This window comes from Hemitrygon akajei, chromosome 4, assembly GCF_048418815.1.
Source record: "Hemitrygon akajei chromosome 4, sHemAka1.3, whole genome shotgun sequence".
In the NCBI taxonomy this organism is placed as follows: domain Eukaryota; kingdom Metazoa; phylum Chordata; class Chondrichthyes; order Myliobatiformes; family Dasyatidae; genus Hemitrygon; species Hemitrygon akajei.
Window position 1 is genome coordinate 18,414,557 of NC_133127.1, and position 14,188 is coordinate 18,428,744.

General features: G+C 44.2%; 1 protein-coding gene across 4 annotated transcripts in view; it reads right to left on the reverse strand.

Moving 5' to 3' along the window:
- Positions 1–14,188, reverse strand: part of slc4a11 (solute carrier family 4 member 11) — a 303,412-nt gene that overhangs the window by 31,811 nt on the left and 257,413 nt on the right. For all 4 annotated transcript variants that reach the window (XM_073042123.1, XM_073042124.1, XM_073042122.1 and 1 more), the window contains one exon: positions 10,368–10,569. In XM_073042123.1, coding sequence (XP_072898224.1) covers positions 10,368–10,569 — 202 coding nt within the window. The remainder of the gene's footprint in view (positions 1–10,367; positions 10,570–14,188) is intronic.

The window sequence follows — 14,188 nt, forward strand, 5'->3', positions numbered from 1 at the left end:
TTAGAGTGCCTTTAAGCTTTTTCCAGAAACAGGCTTCACATCTTGCCCCAAGATTGACATTGTCGGTTCCTGAACCCAAAATGGAAACAAAGAAAAGTCCGAATGGTTACAAGTGACAAGGCTCAAGAACAACTCCTTCCCTGCTGCGATTCAGGCTGCTGAACCAAGCACCTCTTTCATGCCCAGTCTACCATGAAGGTCAATATCTCCTTCCATGAGATCTGTCTACACTTCCAACTGCAGCCAGCAGAATCAAAAACATCTTGTGCCAAGATGAGGCCACACTCAGCTTGGGGGAGCAACACCTTACATTTTGTCTGCGTAGCCTCCAACCTGATGGCCTGAAAATCGATTTCTCCTTCCGGTAAAAGAAATCCATCCCACTCCCCTCTTCCCCACTCTGGCTTTCTACCTATTCTCACCAGCCAATCCCTTCCCCTGGGTCCCCTCCTCTTACCCTTTCTCCTATGCTCCATTCTCCTCTCTAGCCCTTCAAATTTCACCTGGTTTCCCCCATCGCCTTCCAGCTAACCTCGTTCCCCTCCCCCAACCTATTTATTCTATTTCCTTTTCAGTCCTAAAGAAGGGTCTCAGTCCGAAACATCAACTGTTTCATTAACGTTTCCATAGATGTTGACTGACCTGCTGAATTCCTCCAGCACTTTGTGTGTGTTGCTTTGGATTTCCAGCATCTGCAGACTTTCTTGTGTTTATAAATCAAGAACCCTCCCACCCTGGTTATTCTCTCCCAATTCCCTAGAGATTAAATAAAGGGTTCCCAACCTGGGGTCCATGGATCCCTTGCTTAATGGTATTGGTCCATTGTATAAAAGTAAGATTGGGCACCCCTGGACTAGATCATGGGAGGTAGTTAAAGAGGAGGCAGGGAAATGGTTGAATGATCAGGGCATTTGGTACAATGGGGGATCAGCTGAGGCCTAGGGCAGATCAGACGCGATCATATTGAAAGTTCAGGCAGGCTTGGAAGGCCAGGTGGTCTACTCTCGCTCCTACTGTGTTCAGTGCTTATGTCTCTGGCTCAGGGATCCACAAACCTTATTAGTTCAGTAGCCACTTTGCTACTATGTCCTAAATAAATACAGGCTTCATTTGTCACATGCATATGGAAATACATCCACAGGTTCCTTAAGTTGGTTAAAGCTGGGACAAGCTCCTACTACCTCTTAAATGCTGGCAATGGCGTGCGCCTCTGACAACCAAGTGCAGCTCCTGACCTTCATGTGTGTCTTAGCTACTGAGTCCGACAGAACCATTTCTACAGACAGGAGAAGTGGCTTACTGGCACCTTATAACCAGTCGCTTTGGGCAGCAGGTGCTCATCAGCCATGAAGTAGAGGAAAAGGAAAACTCTGATCTCAAACCTATGCAGCCTTGTGACTACATCCACTCTTGGGGAAAGCTGCGGAGTAAACCCTGAGGGAAAAGTCTGGAGCTGGAGTCCCCAAGTTCACCGTTAGTTCACCGCTGACTGGCAACTTCTGTGATGCTGCCAGTGCCAAAATGAATCGGTCTCTGCTGTCTATTTGGATTTATCAGATGAGTCGAGAAGGGGAGTTGCTACTTGGGCAACAGCTGCTCACCATATTGTGCTGCCCTGGCTGGCGTATCTAGACAGCTGGGACGCAATATCCGTGATCGACCCTGAATTGAAGAATTGAAACATATTGCAGCAATGACAAACACAATCCGAAGAATGGGCTGGAGGTAGACTGCAAGAGTCGCCACACGTCCGGCACCAACATACCATACCTGAAACCTACAGAGCATGGCCACAAAATAAAACTAATTAAAATGAAAACTAAAATGCACCCAAGGGATCAGTTGGTGGAGAAAAATCCCAGTTTTCCCAATAGAGTTACTGTCTTCCACATCATCTGATTTTGAATAAAATATCAGATTTTTTAGGAGAGATCATGTATGTACATCTCTCCCCAAAGACTCAGATGTCCAATACTCAGCTGGATAGACTTGAAGCAATGACAGACCAGAGAACATAGAAAATCTACAGCACAATACAGGCCCTTTGGCCTACATGTACTTAGAAATTACCTTGGGTTACCCATAGCCTTTATTTTTCTAAGCTCCATGTACCTATTCAGGAGTCTCTTAAAAGACCCTATCATATCCACCTCCACCACCATCACCAGCAGCCCATTCCACGCACTCACCATTCTGCATAAAAATCTTACCCCTGACATCTCCTCTGTACCTACTCCCCACAGCACCTTAAACCTGTGTCCTCTTGTAGTAACCATTTCAGCCCTGGGAAAATGCCTCTGACTATCCACATGATCAATGCCTCTCATTATTTTATACACCTCTATCAGGTCACCTCTCATCCTCCATCACTCCAAGGAGAAAAGTTCACTCAACTTATTCTCATAAGGCATGTTCCCCAATCCAGGCAACATCCTCTGCACCCTTTCTATGGTTTCCACATTCTTCCTGTAATGAGATGACCAGAACTGAGCACAGTACTCCAAGTGGGGTCTGACCAGGGTCCTATATAGCTGCAACATTACCTCTCAGTTCTTGAACTCAATCTCATGGCTGATGAAGGCCAATACACTGTATGCCTTCTTAACCACATAGTCAACCTGCGCAGCAGCTTTGGGTGTCCTAAGACTCAGACCCCAAGATCCCTCTGATCCTCCACACTGCCAAGACTCTTACCATTAATACTACATTCTGCCATCATATTTGGCCTACTAAAATGAACCACCTCACACTTATCTGGGTTGAACTCCATCTGCCACTTCTCAGCCCAGTTTTACATCCTATCAATGTTCCGCTGTAACCTCTGACAGCCCCCCACACTATCCACAACACCCCTAACCTTTGGGTCATCAAATTTACTACCCATCCCTCCACTTCCTCATCAAGGTCATTTATAAAAATCATAAAGAGAAAGGGTCCCAGATCAGATCCCTGAGGCACTTCACTGGTGACCGACCTCCATGTAGAATATGACCTGTCTACAACCACTCTTTGCCTTCTATGGACAAGCCAGTTCTGCATCCACAAAGCAATATCCCCTTGGATCCCTTGCCTCCTTACTTTCTCAATAAGCCTTGCATGGGGTCCCTTATCAAATGCCTTGCTAAAATCCATATACACTACATCTCTGCTCTACCTTCATCGATGTGTTTAGTCACATCCTTAAAAAATTTCAATCAGGCTCGTAAGGCACAACCTGCCCTTAACAAAGCCATGCTGACTATTTTAGAGGGGGATAGAGAGAGGGGGATAGAGAGAGGGGAGGAGGGGGGGGATAGAGAGGGGGGGATAGAGAGGAGGGAGGAGGGGGAGGAGGGGGAGGGGGGGAGGAGGGAGGAGAGGGGGAGGAGAGGGGGAGGAGAGGGGGAGGAGAGGGGGAGGAGAGGGGGAGGAGAGGGGGAGGAGAGAGAGGCGGGGAGGGGGGAGGGGGAGGGGAGGGGGAGGGGGGAGGAGAGGGGAGGGGGAGGGGGGAGGAGAGGGGAGGAGAGGGGGAGGAGAGGGGGAGGAGAGGGGGAGGAGAGAGAGGCGGGGAGGGGGAGGGGAGGGGGAGGAGAGGGGTGGGGCCAGGGAAGGGTGGGGTGAGAGAGCATGGGGTGGGTGGGGGAGAGAGGGGGTGGGGGAGAGAGATGGGAGAGGGAGATAGATAAAAAATCTAAGGCAAAACGTGACTTGCCAGGCCTTGTGCAGTATTCCCTAAAGGTTAATTTGTAGGTTGAGTCTGTGGAGAAGGTGGCAAATGTGATGGTGGCATTCATTTCAAGAGGACTACAATATCAAGGCAAAGAAGTAATGCTGACTTTACAAAGTCCTGGTGACACCTCACTTGGAGTATTAAGCGCAGTTTTAGACCACTTAAGTAAGAATTGGAATTCGTTGTAAACAAGGTGGGAGAACAGAAACCTGATTAACCAATCAGGAGGAACAGAACTCATAGCATTAGCCATTTCTCTCTCTCCACAGATGCTGCCTGATCTGCTGAGTGTTTTCAGCATTTTGTATTTATCCTGCTAGACATCCAGTCACAAGAAAAACAATCATTCATGCTTGTGTCATATCACTCAGCCAATTTTCTAAACAAGCCCCTTATCTGAAAGTCTTTAATAGTTTATATTACCACATTAACTGCACCAGGTTTCATTATAAAACTCTATAACATTAGATAAACCCCTCCCCATGAGGTGGAGGGGCGGGTATAAATACCACAGGACTAGACATGCCCATGCAGCACCCCTGAAAAAGATGGCAGAGTTTGTCATCGAAATGTCAGTTATAATCGATACCTGTACCTGGAAGCCCAAGAAGAGTTTATTCGTAATCTTATAGTGTTTTTTGAGTAAGTTACCAGAAAAGCTGATGAGGGTAAGGCAGTGGATGTGGCCTAAATGGACTTCAGCAAGGCCTTTGACAAGGTCCTGCATGGTAGTTTTCTTTGGAGCGGACAGTGTCTGAGGGGAGATCTGACAGAGGTTTATAAGATTATAAGAGTCATAGAGAATATCTTTTCCAGGGTTGAAATACCTATTACTAGAGCACATGCATTTAAGGTGAGTGGGGGTAATTTTAAAAAAGATGTGAGGGTCATTTTTTTTTAAAATACAGAGAGTGGTGGTACCTGGAATGCACCTGGAGAGGTGGTAAAGGCAGGTACTTTTAGGGGCTTTTAAGGGATGTTTGGGTAGCCACATGAATGCGAGAACTATAGAAGGATATGGACATTGTACAGACAGAAGAGATTAGCTAGCCATTTGATAACTAATTTAACGAATTTGGCGCAGATTTGTGGGCCAAAGGGGCTGTTGCTGTGTGGTACTGTTCTATGTTCTAACCCTCAATAGAAACAAAGGAGTCTCAGAAGGATTACAGACAACCAGGCTTAAGAATAGCTTCTCTTCTACTGCTATTCAGACGACTGAAGCAACCACCTCTTTCATATCCAGTCTACCATGAAAGTCAGTCTATCCCTCCATGGACTCCATCTACACTTCCAACTGCCTTGGGAATGCAGCCAATGTCATCAAAAACCCACCCACACTGGCCATTCTTCTCGCCCCCTTCCCCTACAGTCTAGCTCGTGGGAGGTATTTAAAGAGGAAGCAGACAAATTTTTTTTGAACTTTGGGATCTCTGTTCTTGAATCCCTTTTTGTCCCCCTCAACCTTCCTGGGAAATTCGAACAGATTGATAGTTTGTGTTAATTTTCATCTGCCTTGTGTCTGCCCATTCTGCCAGCCTGCCCCCATTCATCTCACAGCACCTCTAATTCCAGGTTTTGTTTTGTCACCTTTTGGAAGGAGTAGCCTTAATCACCCAAACACAGGCTGGTAATATAAATCAGTGGAAGTAGTAGTCCTGGTACCAGACCCCAGAAGAATTCAACACCTGAGAAACAAACAAAAATACAAATAGTGGAAATGTGTGGAACGAGAAATAGAGAGAACTTCTCAAGTCCCAGAAGTTTTGTTGGATGGGGAGGCTTCAACTCATAGCATCAGCCATTTCTCTCTCTCCACAGATGCTGCCTGATCTGCTGAGTGTTTTCAGCATTTTGTATTTATACTGCTGGACATCCAGTCACAAGAAAAACAATCATTCATGCTTGTGTCATATCACTCAGCCAATTTTCTAAACAAGCACCTTATCTAAAAGCCTTTAATAGTTTATATTACCACATTAACTGCACCAGACTTCATTATAAAACTCTATAACATTAGATAAACACAATTTGCCTTTAATAAATTCATGCTGCCTTCTCCCAATCAATCCACACACAAATGCAATGAAGACCGATTGCAAATTCTGTCCTTGATTAAATTTCTGAAAGTTTCTCTCCAGAGATTTAGGCTGACATTGCAAACAATGAATAATTTCTTTGTGTCACTACTGACAAGAGAGCATCATGTAAATTCTGCAGAGCCCAATAATGGGGAATGAAGTCTCACCAAAACAAGCAACAAAACAGAAGAAATCAGTGGTGCAAAAGATAGTGACAACTCCCAGGAATGGTAAGACCATTAGATATAGGAGCAGAATGAGGCCATGTGACCCATCGAATCTACTCATCATTTCAACATTTTCCTCACCGTGCCAATCTCCTGCTTTCTCACCTTATCCCTTCACTCCCCTATTAATCAAGAAGCTATTAACCTCTGCTTTAAACATACACAACGACTTGGCCTCCACACCACCTGTGGCATCAAACTCCACAAATTCACCACTCACTGGTTAAAGAAATTCCTCTTTATCTCTGCTCAAAATGGATGTCCCTCTAATCTGAGGCTGTTCTCGCTGGTCCTAGACTCTTCTACCATAAAAAAAAACATCCTCTCCACATCCACTCTGTTGAGGCCTTTCAACATTTGATGGGTTTCAATAAGGTCCCCCCCCCCCACCCCGTCATTCTTCTGAATTCCAGTGAGTACAGGTCCAGAGACATCAAATACTCCTCATTTGATAAGCCTTTCAATCCTGAGATCATTTTTGTGATCTTCCTTTGAACTCTCTCCAATGTCAGCACATCCTTTCTCAGATAAGGGGTGTGAAAGTATACAAAACTTTGGAAATTGATCCAAATTCTCATTCCCTTGAACTGGGAAAAAGAAAATCACACACCCCATACTACTTTTTTAAGAAAAGTGAGAGGGTCAAAGAAATCGAGTTTAGCCTAATTCCATTTGAGAGTTTACCGATGAAGTGGCATACAATCCGGCATGAGGGTGAAGGACTTACAGTGCCTTGTAAAAGTATTTAAACCCCAACCCTTTCTTCTACCTAAATGAGTATAACAACCAAAGATTTTGAGCAATTTAACTGAGAATTTTTATATGTGAATCACATGCTCCTTCCCCCCGAAAAAAATCAGGGAAAATTGTAAAGCATGAAAATCTAAAAATTCAAAAACTGAATATAGTCTTTGCTCCTATATTTATTTTGGTTTGGTCTGTTGAAAATTGACCATACTGTTGGACTTCAGAGAGAGGGTATTTATTCAGGTGATCCTTCAATTTTCTACATCAATAAATTGGGCAAATTGACAGGTATATGACAGGTACTAGACAGGTACATGGAGGAATTTAAGGTGGAGGGTTATATGGGAAGCAGGACACAACATTGTGGGCCGAATGGCCTGTATTGTGCTGTTTTGTTCTTTGATAAAGTAATATTGCGCATGAGGAAAGGTAGCATAGCAATTACAAAGAGGATGAATACTTTTTCAGCCTCACAATTTTGGTTTTTAATTTTTAAATTGTTGACAGGTTTTTGATTTTTTTCATTTGATTTGACACGACGCACAATGCTTTGTAGATTAGCTCAAAAAATCCTACTTCAATATATTTTCAATTTAGAAAATGAGACAGTAAAATGTGAAAATAGTTGTGAGGCTGAATATTTTTTCAAGGCACTGTATTTTATTTGATTTGGACCCTTACGGCCCAACGAGCTAAGCCACAGCAGCTCACCTATATAACACTAACCTACTCACAGGACAATTTACAATGACCAATTAACAGACTTAGCGTTATGTCTTTGGAATGCGGGAGGAAACCAGAGCAAACCATCAGAGTCATGGGAATAATATACAACCTCATTGCAGATTGCGCCAGAATTAATCTCCAAACTCTAGCTATAATAGCATCACGCTAACCGCTACGCTACCGTGGCACCCTATCAAGCAGTTATCGTGCCCAACTTAATCTGACTGAATTGAAGTAGTCAATATGGTGAATGTTAGAAATATGGACTGTCAGAAGGCATTTGAAAAATTCCAAGAAGCCATCAGAAGTTGCAACTCAGAATTGACAGAAAATTATCGTGAATGGCCTCAGCCCGAAATGTCAGCTGCTTATTCCTTTCTATAAATGCTGTCTGACCGCTGAGTTCCTTGAGAGAGAGAGAGAGAGAGTGTGTGAATGTGTGTGTGTGAGAGAGAGAGAGAGTGTGTGAGTGAGTGTGTGAGAGAGAGAGAGAGAGATATCATCATTATTATCAACATTATAAATTATTTATTAATTATCAACTTGGTCGGGAATTTTCCAAGCCACAGGATACAGAATATATGCAGATATACAAAACCTGTGATCAGCATTGTCTCACATGGATCATCGCTGGGCCTGTAACTATCCACTAAATTTGTAAACAATTCAGATCAGAATACAACACCATTTATCAATTCACTGATGATACAATTGAATGACGGCAAGAAGGTACTGAAAGTCGTGGACAAAGTTTAGCACACCATGGAATCGAGCCTCCGCTTCTTGGACTCATTTATACTTCACAAAGCAGTAATGCAGCTAGCATAATCAAAGACCCGATCTACCCCAAAAGTACTCTCTTCTTCCTTCTCCCCCACCCCTATAGAGCAAAAGGTATAAAATGAAACTTTGATTGCACTCTTGAACAAAGCTCGCCTTTGATAAAGATCATTATTATGTGCTGTGTTGTATGACGCGAATAATCATGGTTTTTTGACCATGATTGTTCCTGGTAGATTTTTCTACAGAAGTGGTTGCCTTCTTCTGGGCAGTGTCTTTACAAGTCAGTTGACCCCAGCTATTGTCAATACTCTTCAGAGATCGTCTGCCTGGTGTTAGTGGTCACTTAACCAGGACTTGTGATATGCACCGGCTGCTCATACAACCATCCACCACCTACTCCCATGGGTTCATGTGACCCTGAACAGGGGGGTGGGGGGGGGCTAAGCAGTTGCCCACAGGTGACCTGCAGGCTAGTGGAGAGAAGGAGCATCTTACACCTCCTTTGATAGAGATGTATCTTCACCCCACCACCCATTTAAAGATTTAAAAACTTTTAAATACTCAATCCAACTGGTCTACCTCAAGAGGATCTTGCATCTTATTGCCTGCTTGCACTTTCTCTGTAACTGCAACAAGTTATTCTGCATTCTGTTCGTGTTTTGCCCGTTGTACTATCACAATGTTCTTACATTGAAATGATCTGCATGGATGGCCTACAGTACAGTATATGTGACATTGTACATGCGACAATAATAAATGAATAATCAGTACTCTGGAGGTGTGGTTACCATCTGTGTATTTTCTGACTTACGGACAAAATTCACTTCAGAACATCAAAAATAAAAATAAGGAACGGTTTATTATTCAAGAGCGATCTGTCAACGGAAGAAAGGTTGAGAGCAGTGTGTGAGGTCATGGAAAGTGTTGCACTGGCTGAGAATGCTCAAGGAATTAACTACCCAATTAACTAATACCCAAATACCCACACCATCATAAAATTACTGAAAGTTCAGTTTGACTCTGACCATCAAGGCCGCACACTCTTCTCACTGCTTCCAACAGGATGATAGCACAACCCACACTATCAGATTCAGGAACAATTATCACACTTCAACCACCAGGCTCTTGAACAGCGTGAATAACTTCACTCAGTTCAACACAGAATTGATTCAACAACCTATTTTCAAGGACTCTACAAATCATATTCTTAGTGTTATTACTTATCTTTATAGGCATCCGTTAGTCTCGTGAGACCATGGATTTGCGCCTTGGAAGGTTTCCAGGGCGCAGGCCTGGGCAGGGTTGTACGGAAGACTGGCAGTTGCCCAAGCTGCAGGCCTTCCCCTCTCCACACCACCGATGTTGTCCAAGGGAAGGGCACTAGGACCCATGCAGCTTGGCACCGGTGACGTCGCAGAGCAATGTGTTGTTAAGTGCCTTGCTCAAGGACACAACGCGCTGCCTCAGCTGAGGCTCGAACCAGTGACCTTCAGATCACTAGACCTGATGCCTTATCCACTAGGCCATGTGCCAACACATTACAGTTGGCAGTCTGTTTGTCTTTTGCACATTAGTCATTTGGCAGTCTTTGTGTGTAGTTTTTTATTGATTCTATGGTATTTCTTTGTTCTACAGTGAATGCCTGGAAGAAAATGAATCTCAGGATGGGTTATGGTGACATACTCTAATGTAGTATAATAATCAATTGATTTTGAACTTCGATTTTACCAAGTCAGCCAGATATAGTTCTTCATAGAAAACTCAAATGTGTTCACATCCAAAACATAGTACTTTTACAATTTATCAAAAAAATGACCATTTTAAACAAGAACTAGTGGCTTTTTCCTGACTGGGGCAGTAACCCTGGCAATAAGGCAACACAGGAATGGTTCAGACATCCTGGCATGGTGAAGAGCCTTGGCTCAGTGGAGGGATAAGTAAGTGACACCACATTAAGGAAGCAGCTATCCATGCCAGGAAATCTGGCATTTATGAGACACAAGAGACCTGTGGATACCGGAATCTAGAGCAAAGAAACAAGCTGCTGGAGGATCTCAGCAGGCCGAGGATCATCAGTTTGTCCTTGGAACTTACCTTTTCTTGAACTGGAACAAGGTATACCCCAGCCACAGGGTGCCGAGCATCAGGAAGAGACTTAGAACAGCAGTGTCCCGGCCACAGGGGTGAGCCCCAGAATCAGGGTCTGTAGTATTGAGGGAATGGTTGGCATTAAACCTGGAACCAAGTGTTTCGTTCTCTCCCTGGATGTTAGGGCAGAAGTAATTATCCTGAAAAACTAAACGATAGAAAGGCAAATTAAAATCACAAGCTTCTCCCAATAGATTCCTCACTGCCTACCATACACACACATATACACACCTCCCTATACATAGATGTCAATGCACTATTTCTCTCCGAAGGATATTTCCTTCAATGGAGATTGATTGGGACATCACAGTTGCGTAGTGGTTAGCACAGTGCGGAGTTAGGGACTCAGTTTCCACCTCTGTCTGCAAGAAGTTTGTATGTCCTTCCAATAAGTGCTCCAGTTCCCTCCCGTGGTCCAAGGACATGAAGGTTAAGTAGGTTAACTGGTCCTGTGATTGGGCTAGGGTTAAATTGGTGGGTTGCTGGGCAGTGTAGCTCGTTGGGCTGAGAGGGCCTGTTCCGCACTGTATCTCTAAATAAGATAAAATGTTTGGTCAGCAAAGGCTTAAATATGCACTGGAAGGCAAGGAAGAGGAAAATAAAGATGAGTTTTGATGTCTAATGAGGAGAACACCTTTGGTTTGGGTTCAGATGGACAGCTGCATCATTAAAGAAGAGATGGTCAGGAGAAGAGGTGCCAGGAAAACAGATGGTCACTGACCCTCAGCCAACGTTAAAATGGCAGACAAGAAAACGACTGCAACATACTGATAGCTGGTGGAATGCAGCAGGCCAGGCAGCATCTATAGGAAGAAGCACTGTCGACGTTTCGGGCCAAGACCCTTCGTCAGGACTAACTGAAAGAAAACATTTTTCTCTCTCTGCCCGTCACTCTTTGCCTGCTCTCCATCTCCCTCTGGTGCCCCCACTCCCCCTTTCTCTCTCCCTTGGCCTCCCGTCCCATGATCCTTTCCCTTCTCTAGCTCTGTATCTCTTTTGCCAATCACCTTTCCAGCTCTTAGCTTCATCCCACCCCCTCCGGTCTCCTCCTATCATTTCGGATTTCCCCCTCCCCCCCTACTTTCAAATCTCTTACTATCTTTCCTTTCAGTTAGTCCTGACGAAGGGTCTCAGCCCGAAACGTCGACAGTGCTTCTTCCTATAGATGCTGCCTGGCCTGCTGCGTTCCACCAGCATTTTGTGTGTGTTGCTTGAATTTCCAGCATCTGCAGATTTCCTCATGTTTGCAACATACTGATGCTTGGCGCCCTGTAGCTGCGGAGATTTGAGGTAACTCCCCTCTTGAGAAAGGAGGTTTTCCACACAGGATTGAGAGGGGAATTAGAAAATCCTTTCAGGAGGTGAGAATATTCCAGTCTTGGGTGCTTTCTACCCAAGGGAAAATAATGCACCCATGCTTCTTAGAGGCAATAGTGCGACGCAAAGTTGCGTCATGGGTAGAGCGAAAAGATAAAGTGACAGTGACAAATGTATGGATAATAATTAGGACCCAGCATTAGTGAATCACCAGTCTGAAGGTTTAGTCCTGAGCGAAACACTGAGGACAAAAGACCATAATCAGAATCAGGTTTATTATCACTGACACATTGTGAAATTTGGTGCTTGTGACAGCAGTACAGTACGATACACAAGAAGTTACTGTAAGGTACAATAATATATATACAAAGTAAATAAATAGTCCAAAAAGAAAGCAAATTGGGGAGGTAGCATTTTGGAAAAAGGATCTATTGTTTTCTCAGCGTATGTGACAAATAAACTCTTCTCCGGCTTCCAGTCGGATACTGTTACCAATTATAACCGACATTTCGATGAAAAACTTTGCCATCTTCATCAGGGATGATGCCTAGGCATGTCTAGTCCGATGGTATATATACCCCCATTGTCCATCCCTCCTGATTGGTCAGACCTCTTCAGGTTTCCACTCTTCCACCTTCCTTGTAATCGAATTCCAGTACTTACTTAGAGTGAGACCTTGGTCTTTGCTAAAATTGTTATCCTCTAGTTTTATTTCAATTGCTTCCTTCACCAGGTGGTCCAAAAACCCATTGGTGCAGCACAGTAGTTTTGTGCCATCGAAGTCAATCCTATGGTCATTGCGAATGCTATGTTCTGCTACCCCTGATTTCTCCGGGTAACCCAAAATGATATACCTCCTGCGCTTCTTGATGTGAGTTTTTACCATGTACCTGGCCAGTACACAGTGCTTCACATTACAAGGGAATACTGTATGCACCAATCACTGAGTCCCAGATCACCTTTGACCCACATAAACTGTGATTTGAGCTGGTATTAATCCAGTATTTCTTCAGGATCCTGGTGATCCCTCCAGAAACCTTGGAAATATAGGGAAGACAGGTGGTAGCGATGGGTTCCTCCTCGTTATTAGGTTTCCTGGTTTTTCTGTCAGCCCTTTTAATGGCCCGATTGATTTCCTTCACTTGCAGCCATTCTGTAGGAATGTCATGTGTAATCGCCTTACTTCCTCGTGGAGATTCTCTGGGTCTGAAATAGTTTTCGCACAGTTATTCGAAATAGAAAGTACCATTCTACATTGGGAGGCATGATGGTAGCTGTTATTTTTGAGGTACAAGTCTGTGTGAGTGGGTTCTAACACGACAGAAACCGTATAGTAACCTCCAACATGGTGTCTATCGGAAACCCACGATAAGACGATTGAGCTCAACATTCCTACAGAATGGTTGCAAGGTGAAGGAAATCAATTAGGCCCTTAAAAGGGCCGACGGAAAAGAACTGGAAACCTTCACTACCACCTGTCTTCCCTATGTTTCCAGGGTTTCTGGAAGGATCACCAGGATCCTGAAGAAATGCTGGATTAATACAACTACAAATCCATAAGCAAGCTCAAATTGTAGTTTATGTGGGTCAAAGATGGCCTAGGACTTAGGGTGGCTGGTGTTTACAGGATTCCCTGTGAGTGCAAAGCAGCGTACATCAGCCAGACACATGGTGGAAACCTGCATCAAAGAGCACAGGAGGTGTATCTGTTTGGGTCACCTGGAGAAATCGGCAGTACTGGAACACTGCATTCACAATGGCCATAGGATTGACTTCGACGGCACCAAACTGTTATGCCATGCCGATGGCTTTTGGAACTGCCTGGTGAAGGAAGCTAGTGAAATAAAACTAGAGGAAAAGAATTTTAACAAAGACAAAGGTCTCGCTCTAAGTAAGTACTGGAATTCTATTATAAACAAGGTGGGACAGTGGAAACCTGGTCGAATGAGGACTAACTAATCAGGAGGGATGGATGTCTGGGGTATATATACCAACAGACTTAACATGCTTAGGCATCATCTCTGATGAAGATGGCAGTTTGTCATCAAAACATCGGTTAAAATTGATAACTGTTCCTGGCTGGAAGCCCAAGAAAAGTTTACCTGTTTCATGGACTGTTCAGAAATCGGATGGCAGAGAGGAAGAAGCTGTCCCTTAAATGTTGAGTGTGCATCATTCCTGATGATAGCAATGAGAAGAGGGCATGTCCTTGATGGTGAGGGTCCTTAGTGATGGATGGCACCTTCCTGAGACAGCATCTTTGAGAAGTATTTGGGGGTGGGTGGGGGGTTGCAGTGGTGATGGCTCTCAGAGGGGTCTGGAATTTGCTAAGTGATATGTGGTAAATGTTTCCACCTCTACGATCCTCTAACAGTATTTGGACGTGTACATGAAAAGATGTGACATGTCGGTCTACTGATCCGGTTCTCGAAGGCGGCACTTAGAATCAG